Consider the following 22,902-nt stretch of genomic DNA (forward strand, 5'->3'; position numbering starts at 1 on the left):
TGGCCAGAGCTGAAAATACCAAAAAGCCACTAATACAAACATTTTTTATTTTTATTTTCAGGAAATTCCAGTTTCAATACCTCTGGTTATTTTTGGCCCAACTGGAGTTAAAAACTTCAGTGCCCGTTACAGAGGCAAATTGTCTGCCAGTAACCTTCTAGTTTGTGTTGGTTTTGTTGGGTAGGTTTTGGTTTTTGTTTTTTTTTTTTTTTTTTAAGAAAAGTAGAGTGTTCCTTGGCTATGTGCTCCTCTGAGCGGGTTTCTTTTTCATCTTGAGGAGTTTTGTTTGGCTGGGCCCAAAGAGAGGGGTTTCCTCCATGAGATCTTTTTTCTTCCCTCCAAATATTCCTGATCCCTTTGCTTTCGCTGTGCCATTCCAAATAAATTCTAAACGCATTTCCTGTCTTTTCATAGCATCAGCACTGTTAATACAGTAGGTGACACTGTAAATATAGTAGGTAGGTTAAGGAACGGTGAGCATGAGATGAAGGGTTGATGGAGGAACTATGAAAAACATTCAAAATAGTAGCTAAGATTTACACCGGGTTTGTATTAGTGGAATGAGTTCGCTGGACTTTTGTGCTGTCTGCCTCTGGCAGAAAGGAGGGTTCAGGGAGGAGGCTTGCTAAATTAGACCTCAATGATGGGAGGAAATTCAGAATTAGTCAAGATGAGCACTTTGCATCTTAATTTTTTTCATGATTTCAAATCAACCTTGGGATTCATCTATGGATCACCAGTTCCAAGGGTTCTGAAGCCATAATTCAGACCTCACAAAAACCACAAAACAAGCTGAAAAATCACAAGATCTCAAAAGTGAGTGTTTTGTTGCTTTTCCTCCAAGCTTTTAGGGTATATTTGTGTAGAGTTCTTCTTTACAAAACAGATGTTAAGAACTGTTATTCAATAACAAAAAAAAAATAGATTCTCAAGTAGTCACTTACCAGGGTAGAGGTCCTCCAGAAACACCCCAAATATCACAAGATAAGCAATAAAAATCCTGGCAGCTGGCAATAGTAGCTTTCAGATGGAAATCATGTGCTAGCCGATAGGTTGGGATGTGTTTCTCTGGCCATTGGGCCTTAATACCAGCTGAAATTCTAGTGAAACCTGGAGTGTTAATCCATGTTAAGGAGATCTGGGGAAAGCAAGTGCCTTAATCCCTGCAAACCCAGTGATAAAGTCATTACTGCCTGCCTACATATATACCTCATGGACCATTTATCCGAGCATCGGAGGAACCAGTTGGGTTAGCAGAAGACTCCCTAAAACAAAGTACAGAATGATCTTTCCCTGTGTTTCTCCTTAAATTCTAGCAAGTGTTACAGGAAAACCTGAACACTGCAGAGATAAACTGCAGAGACCTATTTCTTTCAGATTGTACTCACTTTCATGTGTGTTTATCTTCTATCTACTGTACCATCAGGACTACTGAAAAATAAGGCAAATCACTTGCTGGCCTAAGTTTATGGTGTATTCCCACCCCCCAGTTTTACTGGTTAGGCTCAGCAGAACAAATTCTGGTTTAAGTCTGAGGAAGGTCCAAGACCCACCTCCCACAAGCAACTTGCGTTTTGTCACTCACTAGACATCTGCAGCAGCAAAGGACGTTGGGGAGCAGATATGATGTGCAAATATGATGCATCTGGGTAAACGTGAGAGTCAGCTCTTAAAGCTGGAGTTCAGAGAGATCTCTTTCATTCATCCATGGGAGAAGGCCTCATTATAATTGTTCAAGCCTGACTGGATTACATCACTTTCCCCCTCGTTTCACTCCCTCCCTGCTTGCCTCCCTCCTTTTATTTACACCCCTTGTTCGGCGGCAGCGTTGAGCGGGGGCTGCCTTAATGATGCATGCTGATCGCTTCATTCCCCGTTGCCCCCCCCATCACCTCCCCCAGTGCTTTGAAGTGTGCTCAGGTCTCAGGCTCCAGTTCAGAGGTCACTTTGTTTATTTATGCAAAGCTGCCTCATCTGTGAAATGGGGCTTTCAAGGCCTGTGACATCAAAGACTCCAAAGCTGGTCCCGTCAAGTCAGAGCAGGGACGAGCCTTGCATTATAACAAATTGAAGCAACTTTGTGAATCATAAAGAAATATTACGGCTATTTTTTTGCTTCAAAAATTGGGCTGCTGTTTTGACTCGTGGTGTGATGCTCAGCATGTAGTATTGGCCTGAAAACCAATCATACCCCTTTGGCTAAAACATGAAGCTTTCATGGAGAGTCTGTGGGTAAATAAAATTTGATCCTGGCTTAGTAACAGTCTGTGAATATTTCCCATCAGTTTCTCTCAGAACCGGAGTGTTATACAGAATTTTCCATTTGTTTTAACCTTTAAGAGGGAATGGAACAATTCTGCTATGGTAATAAACAGTAACTATACCCTGCTTACGCGGCGGTCTTTGTCTCAAAGGATCCCCAAAGTGCTTTATCAACTGATGGCATTACATACAGAAATCCCTTTTCTGCAGAAATCCAGCCTGCTTTGGGACAGGGGGTAGATCACGGCAGGCAATGTGCATAGAGCATTGCACTTTCTGGGGTGAGAAAAGGCAATTTGGCCCTTGACATCAGCACCGATAATCAGGGCCTCAAACACTCAGACGTGTCGAGTCTCAAGGCAAAACCAGTCCCGTGACTGCCCCTTTCAACCCCACCGCACAATTCCCCACCACAGTGCCAGCATCCCAGTCCTGTGGCATCTCAGACCTAGAAGCCTGCTTGGAATGAGATCCTAAAGCAAGAGAGAGGCAATGGCTGGAGAGCAACTAGGGGTCATGCCACTGGGATGACATTCCTGAACAACGGGCTGGTGCCTCTGGATCCGTCCTGGCCCTGTCTTGTATGGCCAAGTGCGTTATTTGGAGGGGGAGGGGCTACGTGAGTTTGTCCCATGTCTCTAAGTCTATCACCTGACATGATATCGGAGCCTTCCACTTCAGGTTTCTCAACCAGCCAACGTGCTTTGTAACACCACAGAACCAAATTGTACCGTGAGGACACCTAAATCATGTATCTGTTTTCTTAGCCTCAGATACTCGTGACATAAAATTAGTCAGTGATTATTTTGCAAGGCAGGTTTTCCACTTCATCTTCCAACTGGCTGCTCTCCTAAGCCTGTGATACTGTCCAAGAAGCCCAGTACAGGATGACCTTCCAATACAGGTCACAGAAAAGGGAGCTTGTAGGAAACTTCAGCAGCTCATCCTTCCTAGCACTGCCTCTTGCAGTAATCTGCTGGCAGCAAAGCTGGCAATGCTGCGTAGCTGGTCCCTGCCGCCCTTTGGCTGCAGGCTGATTTTTTCTGTATGCACTTATCACCATGACCTGCTTTCCTCTCTGGGAGGTGACAAGAGCATGAGTAAGCAATCAGCTTATTAGGTCATTTTTGAATATAGCTAAGACTCATGTGATTTCTGCTACTAATTCATCGGTTTGTATGCTGGTCACAGATCTGAACGTGGCTCATTTTTTCAGGTCTGCTCTCTGTCTAATAAGAGTATTGCCAGGCCGGCTGCAGTTGCAAAGCTTGGGGTGAAAGACAAACAGCAGGTCTTCAGATCTGGCACTATTAACCAGGCTTCAGACTGCAGGTTTGTGCTGAACCAGATGCCTCTGCACTTTCAGGAAATTTGGCTTTGCTTTCGGTGTCATAGATCCTCCCTAGGAGTAAGCAGGCTGTCCAAAGTGAGTTTGTGGGACAGAAAGATATCCACCCTTTCCAGCACAAGGACTAGAACAACTGCAAAAGTGCTTCCTTACCCCAGGAAAACACTTGATATTAAAATTAAAAAAATGGGAAAAAGTTCTTCGAAACAGGGAGAGACAGATTCTTTCCACGCAGCCACAGTACTGACTTCGAATGGGGCAGGTGGAAGTCAAATCTTGGTGATATCTGAATTAGACAGGGACACCTAAGGGTGTTCCTCAGATAGCTGTTTCCCACAGCGCTGTTCCACTTTATATACTAATATGCTCATTTTTGGCTCTCTGAGACCACAATTCAGATCTTAAGACACTCATCCAAGGTGCAAGAGGTTCAAATCTGTCTCTGAATGCAGCAGAAGAGGAACTTGACCCTGGGCCACTCACATCCCAGGTTAAGGCTTTATCATTATATCACTGGCTATTCTGCCACCTTACTCACACTTTGAAGCTTGACCAGATTCCTGGGCTTCAGGGAATCTTCCCAGAATGAGCATTGCTAAATTTCGTCCAATTTGGGGATCTCATGAATCAGCTTTTTTTCCTATAATTCTCAAGTATGAGTTTGTTCAGATACAGTCACGCTGAAGGTAGGGACCCAATTCATGTTGCAGCTGGAATGGAGACTGCTGTGACATCCCTTGCAGCTCTGGGGATGGGAAGGAGTAGTTTTGCTCCACATGAGTTTCCATGTTTTTGACGTTTCACCACCACCACTGAGACTATGTGGTGTTGTTAATGCTACTGCATTCCTAACAAAAGTGAAACCGGTTCCAGTGGATCTAAACCAACACATCTAAGTGAATGCAGTTATTTATTTCAGTCTTGCTTCTCCGCCAAATTATCTATTTCATAGGCTCAGCACAGTGGCATTAGTTATCCCGATCTCTTCCCCCCAAAATGTTTTTTTCTGGGTTTGGTAGGTTACTCCGCAGGTTTGCGATTTGGCAGGATAACAACCGCAGAAGCATCTTCGAAGATCAAACAGGTTCAGAGCAATTCTACTTAACATCAAAAGCTTGGCAGCATGTCAAGAGGTGTTGAGAACGCCAGTCAGTCCTTGTGTGTAGGCAGAGGGAGCGCACATGGGCTGACATACTGTAACATGAGGCAGGAGGCAAGGGAGGATATACCGCTCTTTGTACATCAAGCTGAGTAGGATTAAGATATAATTGACAGAACATCGCCACTTAAACGTCTTAACCACTTTTAAGATATTCGGCAGTTAACAACAGGCTGGAATCCTACATCTCTGACCACAGTTTTTCTTTCTTCTCCATTACTCAATACATTTTTCTAATTGTGCTAAGGGATTTACTAAGTTCTCTGTCAGAGAGCATCCAAGATTTCATTCGTAGCACTACTGATATTCATGTGAAAAACTGTACAAGTGCCAGAAGATAATCGATTCAGTATTTTGACTGAAAGGAGACAATCTGTCATATGCAAGCCATCATATATAATGGGTATATTTGTATTCCCTGCATTTGGCTTGCCAAGGCTGTAAAAATATATTTGTAAAATGCAGCACATGGATTACTTGTCTCCTGTGCAGCGCAGGCTGCGGGCCAGCCCCAGCAGAGCTTGGACGGTACGTTTGCACTCACGGCACTGCGCGAGAGTCGATGTTTCCCGAGTGTGACTGCATTTCAGGCTGCTTCCCTGCGGTTTGGCCTGGGAGCCGGCAGGAGCCCTCAGGAAAGCCTCGGCGTTTCCAGCGATGGACAGAGGACGAGAGGGAGGTGGGAAGGGGCAGTCAGCTGGAGTGAGCTGCCGAAGGAAGAGCATGGCATGCTGCTGCCCTGAAAGTTTTCTTTTCCCCTCAAAGCGACAGCTGCACATACTGCCAGGGGAAACTGTGCCGAAGTAACCACAAGGAGAAGGGAAAAATCTGTTAGGGGTGAGGGGGGACAAACCCATATGGCATTGCAGCCTCTCTGCTTAACGGGCAGCGGCAAACAAGATTGGCGTATGTGTTGGTATAAAATGCCCCATGCTGAAGAGACGGGATGATTTTCCAAAATAGCGGAAACTGGGGTGAGGATGGGGTTAAACACACGTTCTTCTCTCACAAAGACTGCACACCAGCTTAGGCACTAAGCACTGTTTAAGCACAACCTAACTTACAAAACAACTGTACTCTGCAGCTCTGCTATTTGTACATTTGGGGGGGGGGACATGTTCATGTCTGAGTTAAGGTTTTCGCTTCTGCTGCAAAGATTGCAGCAAGAAATTTCCTCTCTTTTGCTCATGAGACCTTTTCCTTATGGGTTTTTGGAGTTGGGCATTTGGAGAGATTCATTCCTTAGGTCAAGTGTTCCCACTTCTCTTGATTATAGTTTTTTTTACACCACTCCAGAGCAGTTCCTTATTAAGGTGAACTTTTTCCCAGCCTTCACCTGACCTATCTCTGAAAATCAAACTTCACACACTTCAGTGCACTTCACCTAGGAGCTGAGTAGGTGTTGATCAAGATCTTCACCTCAAATCCAGCTGCTGTATGGGGCTGTGCCACCTGTACAGTCCAGAAGTAGCCTTGGAAGCGCCACGCTTTGCTGTGCTGTCACCTGTAGGTGCCCAAAGTCCCTCAGGTGGACCTCCCTCCTGGTGTGATGCACTGCTGTAAAAGGATGCTCTGCGCTGAGCTGAGCACTTGTGCAGTAGAAGTTGGGCTGTTACTGGAGGAGGAAAAAGCTTCACATCTGGGCACGGCAGAGGTGTGAGACCACCAGCACAGCCCAGGTTGCACAAAGAGGCTCAAGGCACTCCCCTGCTCCCTCAGCACTCATGGAGACCTTGTAGGTGGTTGTATCACAGCGGCAATTTGAGGTGGGGGCTGCTGGAGGGCTGGGGGTTTCACCTTTAGGTGATTTCTATTTCTCCTAGCAGTACAGGGTAAAGAGTTGAGACCTTGATGCTGCTCTGTGGTAGTGGTATACACAGCTAGAGTGGTAAGGGACAAAGCAGTGTGTTGTAGATACAGGTGGATGGGTGGTCTTAGTTAAAAACAAACGAACAAACAAACACAAACAGCTTTTCAATTCACAATTGCTTTCTCCAGCCATAGCTTTGCATTCAGTATCCGTTGAGGGCTCATTTGACCCCAGACCTGCTTGCTTTCCTCATTTTGTACGGAAGCTGAAAAGCGAATTAGTGGCCCTAATTCCACTGCTTGTGCTCTGTGTTACTGATCATATGTCTTCCTCCACCTCCTAGGTTTAATTAGCTTTAATTTTGATTTAAGCCATTATTTGGCTTAAAGGTACATAGAAGGTAGAACAGATCAGCTCCTCCTAGGGAACAGCAACCTGTAAACATAAACAAAGAGGCTTTTGTCAGCTATTAATGGAAGCATTGATTAATCTCCCATTTTTATGAGCTGAAAAGCTCATAAAGCAGCAAACTAAATTGTTCATTAAACTGGCCAGCGTGTAAGTGCCAGGATGTGGATGCCAAATGTATGTTGAGTGTGTTTCTGCTGCATGGTGCCTCCAGGAGGAGTTGCAAACTCTTATTGTCGTACTGCTGCACTGCAGGAGATCTTCTTAACATCCCTTTCCTCTCCTTTGCAGATGACGCCAGCTCAGGAAAGGATAGCCAGGTACCTGAAGGCTCCAATGGAGAATATGAAGATCATACTGGGAAGCAATGGGGTAAGGACCAGTGTATGTTTGTTGCTTTTCCTCCGTTCTTGGTTCAGTGCTGTTCATGCGGCACATTTCTCAGTTGCTGAAGGAAAGGAAAGGCAGAGCGACTGGAGTGAGTTCTCCCTACAGATGGTCAAATAATAAACAGAGTGTCAGCTGAACATTTCGGTGTACATGGATCCCATCCAAGGATCCTTCTGCAAAATGGTCCACTCTAGGGCCCCCTGCCACGTACCTCAGCATGGTTCTCCCTTGCATTTGTTTTTCTGGGCAGTGACTCTCTTTTGCATGTGCAGCTATTATAGCTTTCATAGACTGTCTATAAAAGGCATATTGACTTTTACAGCAATATTTCCAAAAGCCTTCAGTGCCAACATAACACTGCTCCCACTGAGGGCAAATGGGAGGTCTGACTTCACTTCAGGAGAATTAGCATTAGGCCAAAGCTGAGTATTTTTTAAAATTACCCTCTTTTTTAGACACCTGCATGAACTGCTCTAAACCCTGGTCTGTTCAAGCATAGGATTTTGATGCTGTTGCAGAGCTTTGAGGAACTCCTAAAGTCTCACTTGGAACAGGTTCTGAATCACTGCAAGACTTGCAGGTCCAAAGTTTGGTCCAAGCACTCCTCGAAGGGCAGTAAGTTGTCAGGCTGATGCCAAACAGCTTTTGGCCATTACTGACAGGAGTGCAAAGTGAGTTTATGACCTCAAGGGATGAAGCACAGCATTTCCATTTTGCTCTTGCAGTACATCCCTCCTTTTAATTTTATAATACAGAGATGGCTTTGTAACATATTCACGGTCAGGGAGTAACCTCACAGCAATGTTAGGGGTGGAACCTGTCAGGCTTTCACCGTATGAGTCTGCACTACTTGAGCTGAGGCCAGTTTTCTTCGGGAGCTGGCAAAAAAGAGATGTGGTGTGCTGTGGTGTAGTCCAGTCAACACCTAGAGGAGGTAGTGCCAAAGTAGCTTTGAATTACAGATTCATCTGAGCGAGCTTGATCTGGGAGAGGAAGGTAACCTCCGCTCATTCTGGAAAAGGTTGACATTTTGAAGCTAGAGAAAGGGCGTCTTAGATAAATTCCACGTCAGGAGTCCTTCAGGAGGGATTCAGCAGGTAGCAAGAAAAGCTGCCATCTTTCCAGTCTTTGTTACCCTGGTGGAGGTAGGAGCAGACATTGAATGCCACGGCAGATATGCTTCTGGTAGAGCTAGGGGATCAGTGCAACAATAATACTATGAAAAAAGGTGTAAGCACTACTAAAATTATTAGGCCTTGACAATCTCATATCAAATCGTGTCTTACTCTGTTCTGTCCTGGTCCAGTCTTTCATTGTGCTGCAGAGTGTTCCTGCACCTCTGCTTTTTCCCCTTTCCCTCCCTCCTGTCTCCTCTCCCCAAGCAGGGAAATGGCTGGGGCAGACCCACCCAAGCCCTTTCCATCCAGCAGTGTTCACCAGCAAAGTGCTGGTGTAAGCTCGTGTGAGCCGGTGTGCAGGGAGGGTCAGTGTGTATCTGCAGGTCTCTGGAGGATAATGGGTGAAGGAGCAGTTTGTGTTTGCAGAGTCCTGGGCCCTAGAGAAGTGGGAGAGGAGAAGCATGGTAAAAAGAAGCTCCACTTTGCTTTTCAGCTACCATCATGGGGTGGTATTGCTAGGGAGAGGTCCTACCCCCATCAAGAGCAGGTCAGTCATGTGGGGGAAGATAGATACGCCCATCCATGTCTTCCCACAACTGACTGAGCTCTTATCCAAAAGACTTGAAAGTATTTCAATACTTAGTCATATCATGACACATTTCTGTCTAAGTATCACAAAAGACTGAAGTGGTACTGACCATCACTATGTGGAGGTAATTGTGGTGGATCACAGCAGACTACATGTTTTAGCTAACCACCTCAGTTTGTATGAGCAATGTCTGACAGGAGCCTCTGAGACTAATCCGTGTACCTTGAGGTGTCCCGCAGGAAGAAGAGGCTGCTGAATTCCTTCCCAGGTCTTTGTGCTGACAGCCTTCTGTTTCATTTAATTTTCATTAGCTTGAATAAATCTTCACGGTAGACAGCATTTCAGCAAGGAACTCATACACAACACTGTCTCTTTGTCCCCATCCACTTGTGTTTTCCTTTGCTCTTGTGTGTGGCATAATTTATACTGTACAAATGTGCGGTTCATGTTTATGAAGCAAACGCCAAGTGATGTGGAGGAGAACAAGCATGTGAAGTATAAATAACACAGAGGGACTTTGTAATGGCCTTCGCTGGCACTCCAACAAGCAAAACTTCTGTAAATGGTACAGATCTGGGGACAGACATTTACTAGCACCAACTCGAAGAGATTTTTTCTGTTTCTCTCTCACACTGCTGCTTCTCCCTCTTTCTCCTTTGTGCTTGCTGGGTCTCTTTTTTCTCTCTTATGTGTTTGTCTCTCTTTCTTCTTTTTTGTTAACTGGCTTTTCTAAACTTGTCCAATTCAGGCTTTTGTCAAGGAAACAGTCAGGACTGTGTAAATGGGATCTGGTTTCAGCATATTGCACACAGCCTGGAGTAGCTTTTGAGACCACATAATCACTTAACCTTCTTTAAACAGAAGAAGAAAGACAGAAAGAGCCAAAGAAGTTTAGCTTTACCTGTAGAACTGGGACTCTTTAGCCTGGAAAAGAGAAGGCTGAGGGGAGACCTTATTATGGCATACAAGTATCTAAAGGGCGGGTTGAAGGAGGATGGAGCCAGGCTCTTTTCAATGGTTCCCAGTGACAGGACGAGGGGTAATGGGCACAAGTTAGAACATAGCAAGTTCCGTTCAAATACACGAAAAAACTTCTTTACGGTGAGGGTGACAGAGCACTGGCACAGGCTGCCCAGGGAGGTTGTGGAGTCCCCTTCCCTGGAGATTTTCAAGACCCGCCTGGATGCAGTCCTGAGTGATGTGCTCTGGGCAATCCTGCTTTAGCAGGGGAGTTGGACTAGATGATCTCTAGAGGTCCCTTCCAACTCTGAAAACTCCGTGATTCCATGATTCCGTAGCTTGGTATGTATCTGGGCAACAATGCACGTGGAGTGAATGCAAAACTCCAGACAGATTCATGGGAGTCACAGTGGGAGGAATACCAGAAACGTTACAGGCCTGATTTTTTGGGAGGAAAGAGAGTTTCTGTCTTGCAATGCCCTTACCGAGCAGGGACAACATCGTGTCCTTCTGAAACATGGCTGTGGAAGCAGGGAAGAGGTAAGGGAAGGCGAGAGCTTAGCCTCACTCACTTAACTCTTCACTCTGCATGGGCAGTGTGACGGTCCTGTCTCCAACCTGGGTTTTGATATGGTAGTCCCAGGAATCCCGTCCGGCAAATATTTGCCCCTACCTGCACCCACGGTTCCTGGTCTCAGAGTAAATTGCTGCCATATTAGAGGATAACCATTTAGACCCATTTCACGGCTTGTTCTTAACCTCTCCATGCACCTTGCAGACATTCACTGGATTTCCACAATGACAGCCCTTATCAGCACGTCTCCCTCGGCTCAGACCTAAACTTCAGCATGTCATTGCTCACAATGTGCAGGTCTGATGGGGTTAATTGTCTCTCTGGGAGGTTGATTGTTTTTGCTGGGAAGGGAAGGAGCCTCCTCTTGCAGCAGACCCCCAAGGGAATACCCAGCAATTTACGCACCACGACCTGTGGAGTGGGTTAGTATGTCACACTTGCTGCTCAGCTGTCACGGCAAGGACTTTCAGTGCCAGAGTTGCTCCGGTTCATTAGATTACACATGAAAGCTTCTGCATGGAGAGTAAAGCATTTCTGAGCAAGAGTTTGAAATAACATGAAATGGCTGGGACCCAAAATGACAGCCAAGGGGGCAACGGAAGGCTGCGGAGGCAGATGGTTTCCCCTACAGAAAAGAACTATGAAGAGAGGGGTATGCCAAAGGGTGTCTTCTTCCAAGAGGGAGGGATGTTGGGCAAAGTGGCAGGGGAATGAGGACTAAGGGATATATTCACAGACCTCAGAGGGCAATAGCTGCAGTTCCCCAGTGCTTGGAGAGAGGAAACTGCAGACTGGTCTCTTCCATCCAGCAAAGCTCCCCTATAGTGCCTATCACAGAGCTTCTGGCCCTCAGCCCTGGGCAGCAGGGCTGGCTCTGTAGTAGGGACTCCTGCGTGCCACCCTGTAGCAAACTCCCCTGATACCTGTAGCAGAACCTCCTCAGCTTGCTTTGGTGTCTTGTGTGCTACTGAGGCTGTGGCTGTCCAGTTGCTGGTTGTGAAGGCCAGCAGCTGGTGGGCTTAATTCAGCAGTGGGCCACAGAGCAGGCCCCTCATTACCCATTTCTCTTATTTCCCAAGAAAAGGATCAGGGAGAATTTACCAGGGAGTGTGAAAATGCAGGGTGACTGCCTTTTATGACTGAAGAGTAAGATTACAGTAAGCAAGAAACAGGGTGAAAAAGTGGGGAGAGAAACCTGTTGTGGAGACACTGATTGGACTTAGAGGAGAAGCTGGCTTTGCCAAAATAAAAAAGAAAGAAGACAGGTGAATTTGGCAGGAGTATTTTGCATGTAGGAGGAGAGTGCCAAGTGGGAGTCAGAAGTGGTGTTAATCTCAGCAGGAGATTGCAGTTACAAGTGCCCCTGGACTGGCATCGCATAATTAAAGTAACTGTGAGAAATTTGTAATTTCTTTTGAATTCTTCATTACAGGATACTATTAGACAAGCTTTTGCCTTGCACCAGATCATATTCTATTGTTTTAACTATTTTAAAAGTTTTTGCAAAGATCTTTTTCTTTCTATTGATAGTCAGACCAACTCATTACTTCACAGGAAGACTCTCTGCAATGTCAGTAAAGCTACGAGGATGTAAAGGTGCCGCCTCTTTTCCCTCTGGAATTCTGACATAATCTGAACTAAAGTTAGGTGCAGTTGAGGGTATAAGTTTCAGATTTTGCCAGGTGAGAACCTTGCGTTTCTCTAGTGTTCTTGTCACTGCCGTGAGAAATATTGGTGATTTCCTTGCTAAGACAAGGTGACTATCTTAACCCATGATTCTGTCCACCAACAGCTGTTGCTCCAGTTTCTCCATTTGTGGGATGGACTGGCATGGGGTATCTTCTAATAACAAACTCAAGGGGGTTTTATTGGGTCTCTCCATTTATTTGTTTGCTTCTTTGGGCCTTTCAATGTGAATGTTTCATATTAATGCATTCAAATTAATGTTGAATGAATTGCATATATTTCAGTTCCAATCAGTGTACAAAAGTCTGGCACACTTCTAAGACTTTGCTACACGTTGAAAAGATGTTGGGTCTTCTGAAGTCCCATTAAAGGCAGTGAGAACTAAGAGTCGAAACATATTCAGAACATGAAGCTTCAAATGACCAGCAAAAGACTGAGAAAATGGTCAGCCTGACAGGAATCTGAGGTTTTTCCTTAGGTCTTGGCTAAGGGCTTGCACTTGTGGCATGGAATATGGTAACACTTATAATTTGATAATGGGGCCGCGTTTTGCCATCATCTACAATAGTGTGATTTTGGTATTATCTTGTGGGATGGTCTGACGCAGTTGCCTTATGGACACTGAGAAATTCCAGGGTTGTGCTATGTTGAAGGCTAATGCGGCGGCCGTAGCAGTCCACTAGACATTCAAATGCATCGGGCTGGATGGTGCCTCCTTTTTAAGGAAATCAGTTTGAGCTGATATGAGAGATAGTGATACAGTAGTATGTATGGGGCTGCCAGGTGCCTCAAACAAATTTCGCCATAACACTTGACAGCAGTATCTTCCTTTGTGTGCCCTTTGCTCACCACAGTCATTCTTTCATGCCTTTTGCAGCCCGACCCAGGTTCACACAGCCTGCCAAGATGAGACGGAGAGTGATCGCCCGTCCTGTCGGCAGCTCGATCCGCCTGAAGTGTGTGGCCAGTGGGAACCCACGGCCTGACATCACGTGGCTGAAGGACAATAAGCCCCTCACGCCCCAAGAGATTGGGGAGAACAAGAAGAAGAAGTGGACGCTGAACCTGAAGAACCTGAAACCAGAGGACAGTGGGAAATACACCTGCCGAGTGTTTAACAAAGTTGGAGAAATCAACGCAACATACAAAGTTGAAGTAATCCGTAAGTACAGCATCTGGGGTGGGAAGGCAGGGAGGGAGCTTTGAGAAGGAGACTGGTTGAGTAAAGAGAGTGTGATGACAAGTGTGCAGTGCTGATAGCTGGACACAAAAATGGGGAAGTGTTAAAAACATCAGAGAGAGAAAAAGCATTATTGAAACTCTAGAATAAACCTAACAGCTGGGTAAGTAGCACTAATACAATTTAGTAGCTGAAATGAGGAGAGTACTTGGGAAATAGTTATCTCTAAGGGCACCTGCGTGGTGAAAGTTCACCATTGCCCAGTTCAGTCTTATGCTACCAACAGAGTCAATTCAAGGACAGACTGAGAACTAACAGAGAAAGCTCTTTCATGTACCATAAAGGAGGGGTGGAAGTATTTAGGATGGCCCAGATTACTCTATCAGAGTGGTAATAGGGTCAAACCAATCAATTGAAAATTTAGTCTAGATACCTGTAATAGGAGGCCCACTTCATTAGAGAAGTCTCCCAAGGGATACAGCAGAAATCTTACGACTAGAGTGATCAGCTAGATAAGGCTTTAGGGCCAGATTTTAGAAAACATTTGGACATCTGAATGTTGAGGTGGGTACAACTGAGATACTAAAAAAAAAAAATAATCCCACTAGGGTCCTGTCTGTATCTTTAGATGCCCACAGAGCTTTAAAGATTGAGCCCCTAGAAGATGAGCTGTGGGGGATTACCCTGCATTTTGGTGGGGTAGAATAAATTGCTCTTCTTACTATGTAGCTATTCTGATTGTTGGTCTCTAATCTCCTGTTTTCCCTATTATTACTGAAGATAGTTATACTCAAATCCTACCTAAGTCTACCAGAGAAGAGCTCTTCTTCTTAAATCATTGTGCTTTGTCTATGACATCATCACAAGTTGTCATGGAAATGATTACAGGGCAGCCACTCAAGAAAGTGGAGAGGATGAGCTGAGTGGAGGGAAGATTGAGTAGCCTTCATTAATGAATAGCAGAGGCATGGAGGGCTATTTCCGCCACATGGAAAGCATGTTGTTTGTCTGTCTGTGCATACATTTTAGCATGAGAAAGTTTATCCCAGTGTGAAAGATTGTTCTTAAAGGTAAAGATCTGTTCTCTGATAAGTCCTTTCTCTAGAATCACAGGAATTAAAAGCACATGTGGGGAGCTATGTTGGGCTCCGAAGGCACAAACCTGCTGGACATCTGGGATTGATAAAGATGCAGCTGTGTGGAGACAGTAAAAACATGTGTTTACACTAAAACCAGGAGCAGAGACAGGGAAATGAATCAAGCCCCATCCTAATGGCAGCTGTGGCATTTTCACTTCATCAAAACCAGACAGCACCAGGAACAAACCCCTTTCTGTGTCCCTGTTTATCTTGGTTTTTATCAACTTAAAGATGTATGTAACCTTTGTTTTCATTAGCTTTTGCTGGCTAGGAGTGAAAACAGTAACCAAAGCTGGAACCAGAGTCAAGGAGATAAGGGCATTAAGCAGTTTTCAGACATCTTTCTATTTTTAACATAATTCTGTGGAGCATTTCAGGTTTTATTCAATTTCCTCCTTTTTTTTATTACCCCTGAGCCTCCACTCCTAAGTCCTGCTTATCTGAGTCTCACTCTCCCCAGCTGTGATTCTCGCTCATAGTCCCAAGGCAAAGCCTATAGAGACCACTGTGGTATTTTTGTTTCCCAGGCACATCTTTAGAGCCCTCATTACTGAAAGTATCCTGAGTTTTTGAAAGAGGGTCCATTGTTACTTACTCTCACCCCAAAGCCAGTGCTGGTGGGAGCTGTTTTGTTACATGCTCAGTTCTATAGTGTTTGCCATCAAAAGCAGTTGATGATTGCCAGCAGTTACCACCCACTGTGTTACCATAATTTATCTCTGTGCCTAGGATAGAGGTTTGCAGTACCTCCTTTTTTGGAAATTGTGATTGATTTCTCCGATGCTAGCACTAAAAAAAACTCAAACATTCTGCAGAATGAGGGATATACTTTTCCTTTGACTTTATGTGGTCTTGACACAACATAAGGCTTATGATCACACTGGAAAGGATGATCTTGTGAACTTCTTGTGTTTGATTTCCTTTCCTACATCAGCTGAGACTTGAGGCAAAAATTTTTTTGAGAAAGGAAAGACTATGTTATTGGCTAGAAAAGCAGAAGCCTTCTGAGCTCTTCCTCCCCAAAAATTTGCTCCATAGTGAGCATGGGGACAATTAGACAGAAGAAAGAAATAAGGAGAGCGGGGAGGTGCGGATGAAGTGAAGATCTTCCTCACCAGTAGTGCCTGTGGTCTCAGCTCCCCTAGCAGAGGATGACATGGCGTGGGATGGCTTCCAGCAGAAGTTGGTCCCCCATGGGCAGCTACCAGGCCCAGCAGTAGAGATAGCAGATATCTCCTGAAGGGCCCCCAGGCAAAAGATGAGACAATATCCACAGCCTGCCATTAGTCCATGAAAGAAGAAGCCTTTTCCCATCCAATTTTCCTTAGGGAACATTTGGGGAGACCAAAAGGAGAAAGTACATGTCTTAACCCTCCCCTCACTGTTCCCAAACTGGGAGTAGCTGCAGTGGTTCTGGTGTGGACTCTCAATAGATAAGTACTTGTAAATAATCTGGTAAAAAACTGAGGTTGTGTCTGAGAATACATAAGATTCTGACATATTCACCTGTAAATTGCACCTTGTCAGACATGGTGGTAAGAGACACAGCATCACAGAACCACAGAATGGCTGAAGTTGGAAAGGAACTCTGGAGGTCCTCTGGTCAAACTCCCCCTGCTCAAGCAGGGTCACTGAGATCCTGTTGCTCAGGACCATGTCCTGACGGCTTTTGAATACCAAGGATGGAGATGCCACAATCTCTCTGGGCAACCCGTGCCAGTGCTCAGTCACCCTCACAACACAAAAGTGTTTCCCAATGTTTAGAAGCACCCTCCTGTGTTTCAGTTTGTGCCCATTGCCTCTGGTCCTGTCACTGGGCACCACTGAAAAAAGCCTGGTTTCATCTTCTTTACACTCTGCCTTCAGATATTTGTAAACATTGATAAGACATCATCAGGGTCAATATCAAGTGAATATTTACAGTGAAATAATCCACTTTATTTGTGTTCAGACCTATTGCCCAAATTTAATCCTGAAATGGCTTTTGGCCTTTTTGGCTAGTATCAGGACACTTATCTTCCTCTGGTCAAGACTCAGGAAAGATCACTGCAGCCTCTGACCCCCATTATTCCGGGATATGGTCCCTAAGATATGGGGATAAGTTGTATTACAAGGAAAGATGGCCCTTTTTATCATCTCATAGCTGCAGTGTACAGCAAGGCAATGGGGAAAGCCAGCAGTCCAGACTGGACTTACAATACTTGCCAAGGAGCAGAAAGGCCAACTCTGACTTGTGTGGTGCCGAGTAATACCACTGCAAACTACCACCTAAATATAAACGCTTCATGAGAGACCTGAGAGAGCAGAAATACAGAAAAGACAGAAAAAACCTTCCATCGGAGATTCTTAGGACCTTGGTTTTTTAGCAGTTAGGAAGGTTGTTCAGTGTACAGAAGAGACGGATGAGGAAAATCTTCCAAAATATAAGGGGTAAGAGGGAGAGCAAACTTTTCTCCAGGTCTGATGCAGATAGAGTAACTTCCTTGTTAGAAACAGGGAGATTCAGGTTGAGCATGAGAAAAGACTTGCTATGTCTCAGACAATGGAGGAGCTCTCTGGAGAGACTGGAGAGCATCTACCATTAGAGGCTTTGGCAGAGGCTGGGCAAATTTTTATCAGGAGAGGTTTGCAGAAATCTCAGCCTGCTTCGGGACAGAGAGTTGGACTAGACAATTATTTTGCATCCCTCCTATGCCTTTTTCCTATGTTTCTGCTATCACAAATTAGTGAGATTGGCAAACACTTTTTTCCATGGAGCTCTCTGTCTTTTTGTGCAGAGAGGACGAGGTCCAAGCCCATCCTGACAGGGACGCACCCTGTCAACACGACAGTAGACTACGGTGGGACCACATCCTTCCAGTGCAAAGTCCGCAGCGATGTGAAACCTGTCATCCAGTGGCTGAAAAGGGTGGAGTATGGCACAGAGAGCAAGTACAACTCAACCATCGATGTTGGGGGACAGAAGTTTGTTGTGCTGCCCACAGGAGAGGTCTGGTCCCGTCCTGATGGTTCCTACCTGAACAAACTGATGATTACTCGAGCCAAGGAAGAGGATGCAGGGATGTATATTTGCCTAGGGGCAAACACCATGGGCTACAGCTTTCGCAGCGCTTTTCTCACAGTCCTGCCAGGTGAGTTATGTCTTTTTTTCCCCCATCTGAACCAACAGTCTGCATCATGGTACGTGTCAACACAACTACTGATGCCCGTTGGGCTCCGTGGCCCTCTGTGCTGATTTAGGCTAGACTACTTCTGATAAGAATGTGTGAGGGACTAAACCAATCTTCTAGGTGACCCTGCTCTGGCAGGGGGTTGGACTAGATGATCTCTAGAGGTCCCTTCCAACCCTGATCATTCTGTGATTCTGTGATTTAAATCAGCCCCTGCTGAAATCCTCTTGATGATGTTTCCTTTTCTCCCTTCATGGGGAATAATGATTCCAGCAAGGTGAAATGAAATGAATGATCTGGTCCTGTATCGAAGAGGAGCTAAGAAAGGATACTACAGTTGCAGGCACTGCATCACTTCAGTGATAGGTTGCAGCACGTGAGAGGGGAACAGAAGAGCAGCACAGTTTGCAACCCCATTGCGTCACATTTCTCCTTTCTCTTGCTCTTATTTATATTGCTTTTCCTGGTAAAAGGAAACAATGATACAGGCCCATAAAATAAGAGAAGAATAAAAACTGTCCCAGTCACAAGGAAAGGAAAAGAACGAGTTTTTTCTTCCCTTCACCGCCACAAGGCCAACACAGCTAAGAGAGCTCAGGAGCTGGAGCCAATATCAAAACATTTTAGCTGTCAGGCCTGATGGGGTGTCTCCAGTCAAGATACCAGTAAGAGACAGAGCTCATTAACTCTCTCAGGCTGTTAAGACTGGTTTTCTGTGTAGGTAGTGGGGAAAATACTTATGACTCCTGTAACTAAGGCACCATGGCTTCTTCTGCTCACTGATTGCCAAAGCAATCGAGAGTCATTAGCTTGAATTTAGATACTGACAGCAAGTTGCCATGTAAGAGAATGGTCTTGACATCTTCTTCTGCATCACTTAGATTTAGGACTAAACTCCCAAGTAGAAAGACCGTCAATCCCAAAGAAAAGGCTGCGTGGGTGGGGTATAACTCAAAGCCTCTGGGAGTTTCTGAACTATGAGAGTCTGATCCAGCTCCCAATAAAATCAGTGGGAGACTTTCCATTGATTTAAATGGGACTATAATGAGGCCTCATACCAGAATGAGAGCCTGCAGGCCTGTTGTTAGTGGCAATGACGGAGAAGGAGAACCCAGCTTGCCCTCAGAGGCAACAATGTGGTTGCAAGGCCATGAGTTAGAAAAGCACCATTTTGCTTGTAAATCTACCAAATTTGACATAGACAGCTCCAAAGAACAACATGGATGAATATCAAAACACTTTCGTTTCAGCCCAGCAGAGGATTTCTGCCAACCAGCATGAAGACTGTTATTTTTGTGGTCAGCTGATGGGTCAGTTCTCTGATCCTGAGTTGATGTGAGCATGTGGGGGTGGACCAGACGACCTCCAGACTCCCCTTCCAGCCTAAATTATTCTGTAATTTTCAGTGTTGGTGAATCAAAGTTTTGTCTACTGAGGTCAACAGTATAGGTGCATCTGACTTCAAAGAGACCACATGGTATATATTTAATATTTTAAACTAGCCGAAGGATTATTTGTCAAGGAGAGAAAAAGACGTTAGTGTCTTAAAGAAGTTTGGCTTGAAAGTTAAGTGATATATGTTTGAATATAACAGATTAGGCTATTAGGATAGCCTGTGGTTTTCAAAGTTTCTCGAGTGTCTCCCTGCAAGCTGAATTCTGTGCCTAGGTATTTTTCAGGGCTTTGGAAATCACAGCTGGTAGCTATCTAGATGGGGATTTTGATAGCTAGGATCCTGCCCCAGGAATTCATTTTGGGTCTATAAATCAACAGATCAGGCTGAGAAACCAGAGTGTCTACCCAGGGATGTAAAGGCTGCCAACAGCAGGGAGGGGAAGGGGGAGGTAGGTGTGAAAGATGCTTTCTGAAGCATCTTATCTCCTTCAGTAGCTGAATTTGCTGCCCTTGAGCCAACAGGAGCTTCAAAGAGACTGGTGAACGTAGAGCCCATTTGGTATGGGGAGTTGAACACACTAATGTCACATGGACTTTCAGTTCTCCATGGCTTGGGCACCAAGGAGGGGACACCAGGTCACCTACATTTTTCCCGTCCTTCAGTGTTCCTCCCAGCCACACAAGAAACTCAAAACACCACATTAATGCTGCCTGCCATGGTGGACCATTGCTGAGTATCTCCAGTATCGCTAGACATGGATACTAAAGAGTGTCTAAAGCCCATGCAGACACAGTTACACCTGGCAGAGGCAAGTGGGCAACATGCTGTTGCTCTGTGCAACCCAATCATACCTCCTGGGCTGCTGAGATGGAGGTATTACTGACACATCCTGAGTTGTATCCTCCAATCTGGGCAGCAAAGCCCACTCCATCGCAGAGGGAGGGTGTTAGGAAACTCTCTTGGTCTGGCTCTAGTGCATCCATTAAAGCTTGGATAAGAAAGTTAAAAAATCCCCCAAAGACTCCTCTCCCGACCTGTAAACCAAAGAAAATGAGTTGCTTGTCCTTCCAGGAGCACTGAAAAGCAAAGCAGTTACCAAACATCATGTGCTGGCTTGATTTCTCCCTTGTTACTTGGTCTGGCAGGGTTGCCAGACAGCCTGAACAACAGCCAGCCCAAGCGTGACATCTGTTTTGAATTCACTTTGCCTGCATTTAATTAACTCTTTCTGTCTCTCTCCTGCCGTGATGTCCAGATCCCAAGCCTCCGAGTGCACCTGTGCCCCCTTCCTCCACCAGCAGCCTTCCCTGGCCAGTGATCATCGGCATCCCCGCTGGAGCTGTCTTCATCTTCGGAACGATCCTCTTGTGGCTTTGCCAGACCAAGAAGAAGCCCTGCTCCCCACCAGCTGCTGCCCCTGTGCATCGGCCGCAGCCCCGGGACAGAATCTGTGTCTCCCAGGTCCCCGACAAAGACTGCATCTCCTCCATAAACTATGAGGAATATGTTGCCCAGCAGCAGCATTTACTGTCGCAAGGGCCTGCACTTGCCCCAGCCATGGCATCCAAAATGTACCCAAAGATTTACACGGACATCCACACCCACACCCACTCGCACGTGGAAGGCAAAGTCCATCAGCACCAGCACATTCAGTACCAGTGCTAAGAGGGCGGCCGTGTACAGTAGCTCGTTTGGGCTTTTCCTCGTGGTACCTCAGAAGAGACTGCTCCAAGTCAGCTCACACTGCCAGCAACAGGCAAAGCAGACAGAAAAGATTATATATAATTTTAAATATATATATACATATATATAATTGTATATGCGTGTGTGTATGTGTGTATATATATATGTGTATATATCTATATCTATCTATATAAATATATATATAATAGAGAAAGACAGAGAGAGAAAATAGATTTTTTTTTTAATTATTGCAATCAGGATGTAGCTGAGGAATAATGAAGGAGCTCCAAATCTCAGCAGAGAGGCGGCCATCCCCAACAGCAGAGCCTTCCCAGATTTTTTAATCAAGGTGGCAACAAGTGAGACAGGACACAGGGACGTGAACCACCACCTCCTTCCTTGTGTTACTAAAAGGAGCAAGAAGAGCAGGAGGCAACTGTGGTGCTTTTCCAGATGGGCACTGCTGTTCCTGTGCCTGCTGCACATCACTTGTTTGGTGGGAAGCCCCCAAGCCTGTCCCACTCGGGAGCATGCAGGAGAGCCTGTTCCTTCTGAGTGACTCAAGCTCTAAAGTACCTGAGGCTTAGTGCCAAAGCACCTGGAGACATAACCAACTCACCTCTTCCAGGGAAAAGAAATAACACAAGAGGCTCTGGAAAAAGGAATTTCTATTCACAATGTGAAATGCTGAATGCTTCTCAGTCACGGTGATTTGGTTTGACATGCTAACTGAGCTGGTTTGCTTGATTTCTGCAAGTCGAAGGCATCATGTTTACCATGGGGGGTACTGCAGATCAAACCACAAGTGCTCCACTCCCCGGTCCTAGGACTCAGTGCTGCTGCCAGGAAAAAGGAAAGAAGGAAAGAGGAATATTGTACAGAACACCTTTATATTTATATTTAAAAAATAATAATAATTAATAATAATAATAATTGAACTGCTGATGGTGAAGAAAGCAAAACACGCTGTCCACTGATGGCTCACAGTGACAAGCTACTGGATTTTCTACATCAATGCAAAATATATAAAAACATTACAAAAAAAGAGTAAGAAACAAAGAGAATGAAATAATAATCTTGTAGGAAAAAATGCATTTGAGAAATATTCACCTAGGTTGTGTGTGGTTGTCCCCTCCCCTCAGATAACAGTTTGGAAATGATACAACTTCATTTGCAGTTCAAACAACAGTGAGAAGATAAAATAAATAAGGACCATATTAAATACCTATATGGACTGGAAATGAGTCCAATTGCAAATATAAAACCTTTGTAATTCTATATAGAGTTTAAACAAAAGTCATGTATATTTAATTTATTTTGTTAAACAAGAAAAAAGTGTATGATATTTTCCTCAAAACAGGCATTTCTATACGTATTTTTGATCAAAGAAAATAAAGATTTTTTTTTTCGGGTTCTATAGATGCCGTGCTCAGAATACGCTCAATGTAAAATGTGACTTCTCCTAACTCGGCGGTCATCTATCTAAATGCCTTATCACACTAGCCACGTGTAATTCTTCTGACATTATCTCAGGTACCGCTGGTGCCATCCTTTCCATCAGAAACTGGCCTTTTCCACCATTTATACTTTGACTGTGAGGGCCTGCGGTGGCCAGATCACTTGTCATGGACACCTTGTCATGTTCAGTAGCAAAGACCTGTGCTCACAGGGAAATCTGTTTCACTATGCATGCTTTTTTGGGGGAGAAGGAGGTTGCATTTGTTTTTGAGGCACAAACCTGCAGTGGGTTTTCTTTTTAAAAGAAAATTTTGTAAATCAAAACATAATAATCATTTGTGAGCCTGTAAAATGAACTTCAGCCTCAGGGTGCTTGGGAGGGGAAAATATGAAATGTAGGTGAAACACTTCATTTGTAAATGCAGCTGCTGAAGGAGCCAGCGCAGGGTGAGCTGGATGCAGTAAGAAGAGAACGTTGGGAGCTGCTCCCTTCCAGGAGGGCTCACACCTTCGGCTGCTGCATGCCAAGGAGAGGCACCCAACCCTTTAGTGGCCAAAATTTTGTTCAGAGC

General features: G+C 45.0%; 1 protein-coding gene across 1 annotated transcript in view; it reads left to right on the forward strand.

Annotated features, from left to right (window-relative positions):
- FGFRL1 (fibroblast growth factor receptor like 1) overlaps positions 1–22,291 on the forward strand; it is a 179,942-nt gene extending 157,651 nt beyond the window's left edge. The window contains exons 4-7 of the mRNA XM_082482578.1: positions 7,279–7,359; positions 13,182–13,466; positions 17,401–17,754; positions 20,445–22,291. Coding sequence (XP_082338704.1) covers positions 7,279–7,359; positions 13,182–13,466; positions 17,401–17,754; positions 20,445–20,854 — 1,130 coding nt within the window. The 3' untranslated portion in view covers positions 20,855–22,291. The remainder of the gene's footprint in view (positions 1–7,278; positions 7,360–13,181; positions 13,467–17,400; positions 17,755–20,444) is intronic.
- Positions 22,292–22,902: the final 611 nt, after the last annotated feature.

This window comes from Vanellus vanellus, assembly GCF_965231255.1.
Source record: "Vanellus vanellus genome assembly, chromosome: 4".
In the NCBI taxonomy this organism is placed as follows: Eukaryota; Metazoa; Chordata; class Aves; order Charadriiformes; family Charadriidae; genus Vanellus; species Vanellus vanellus.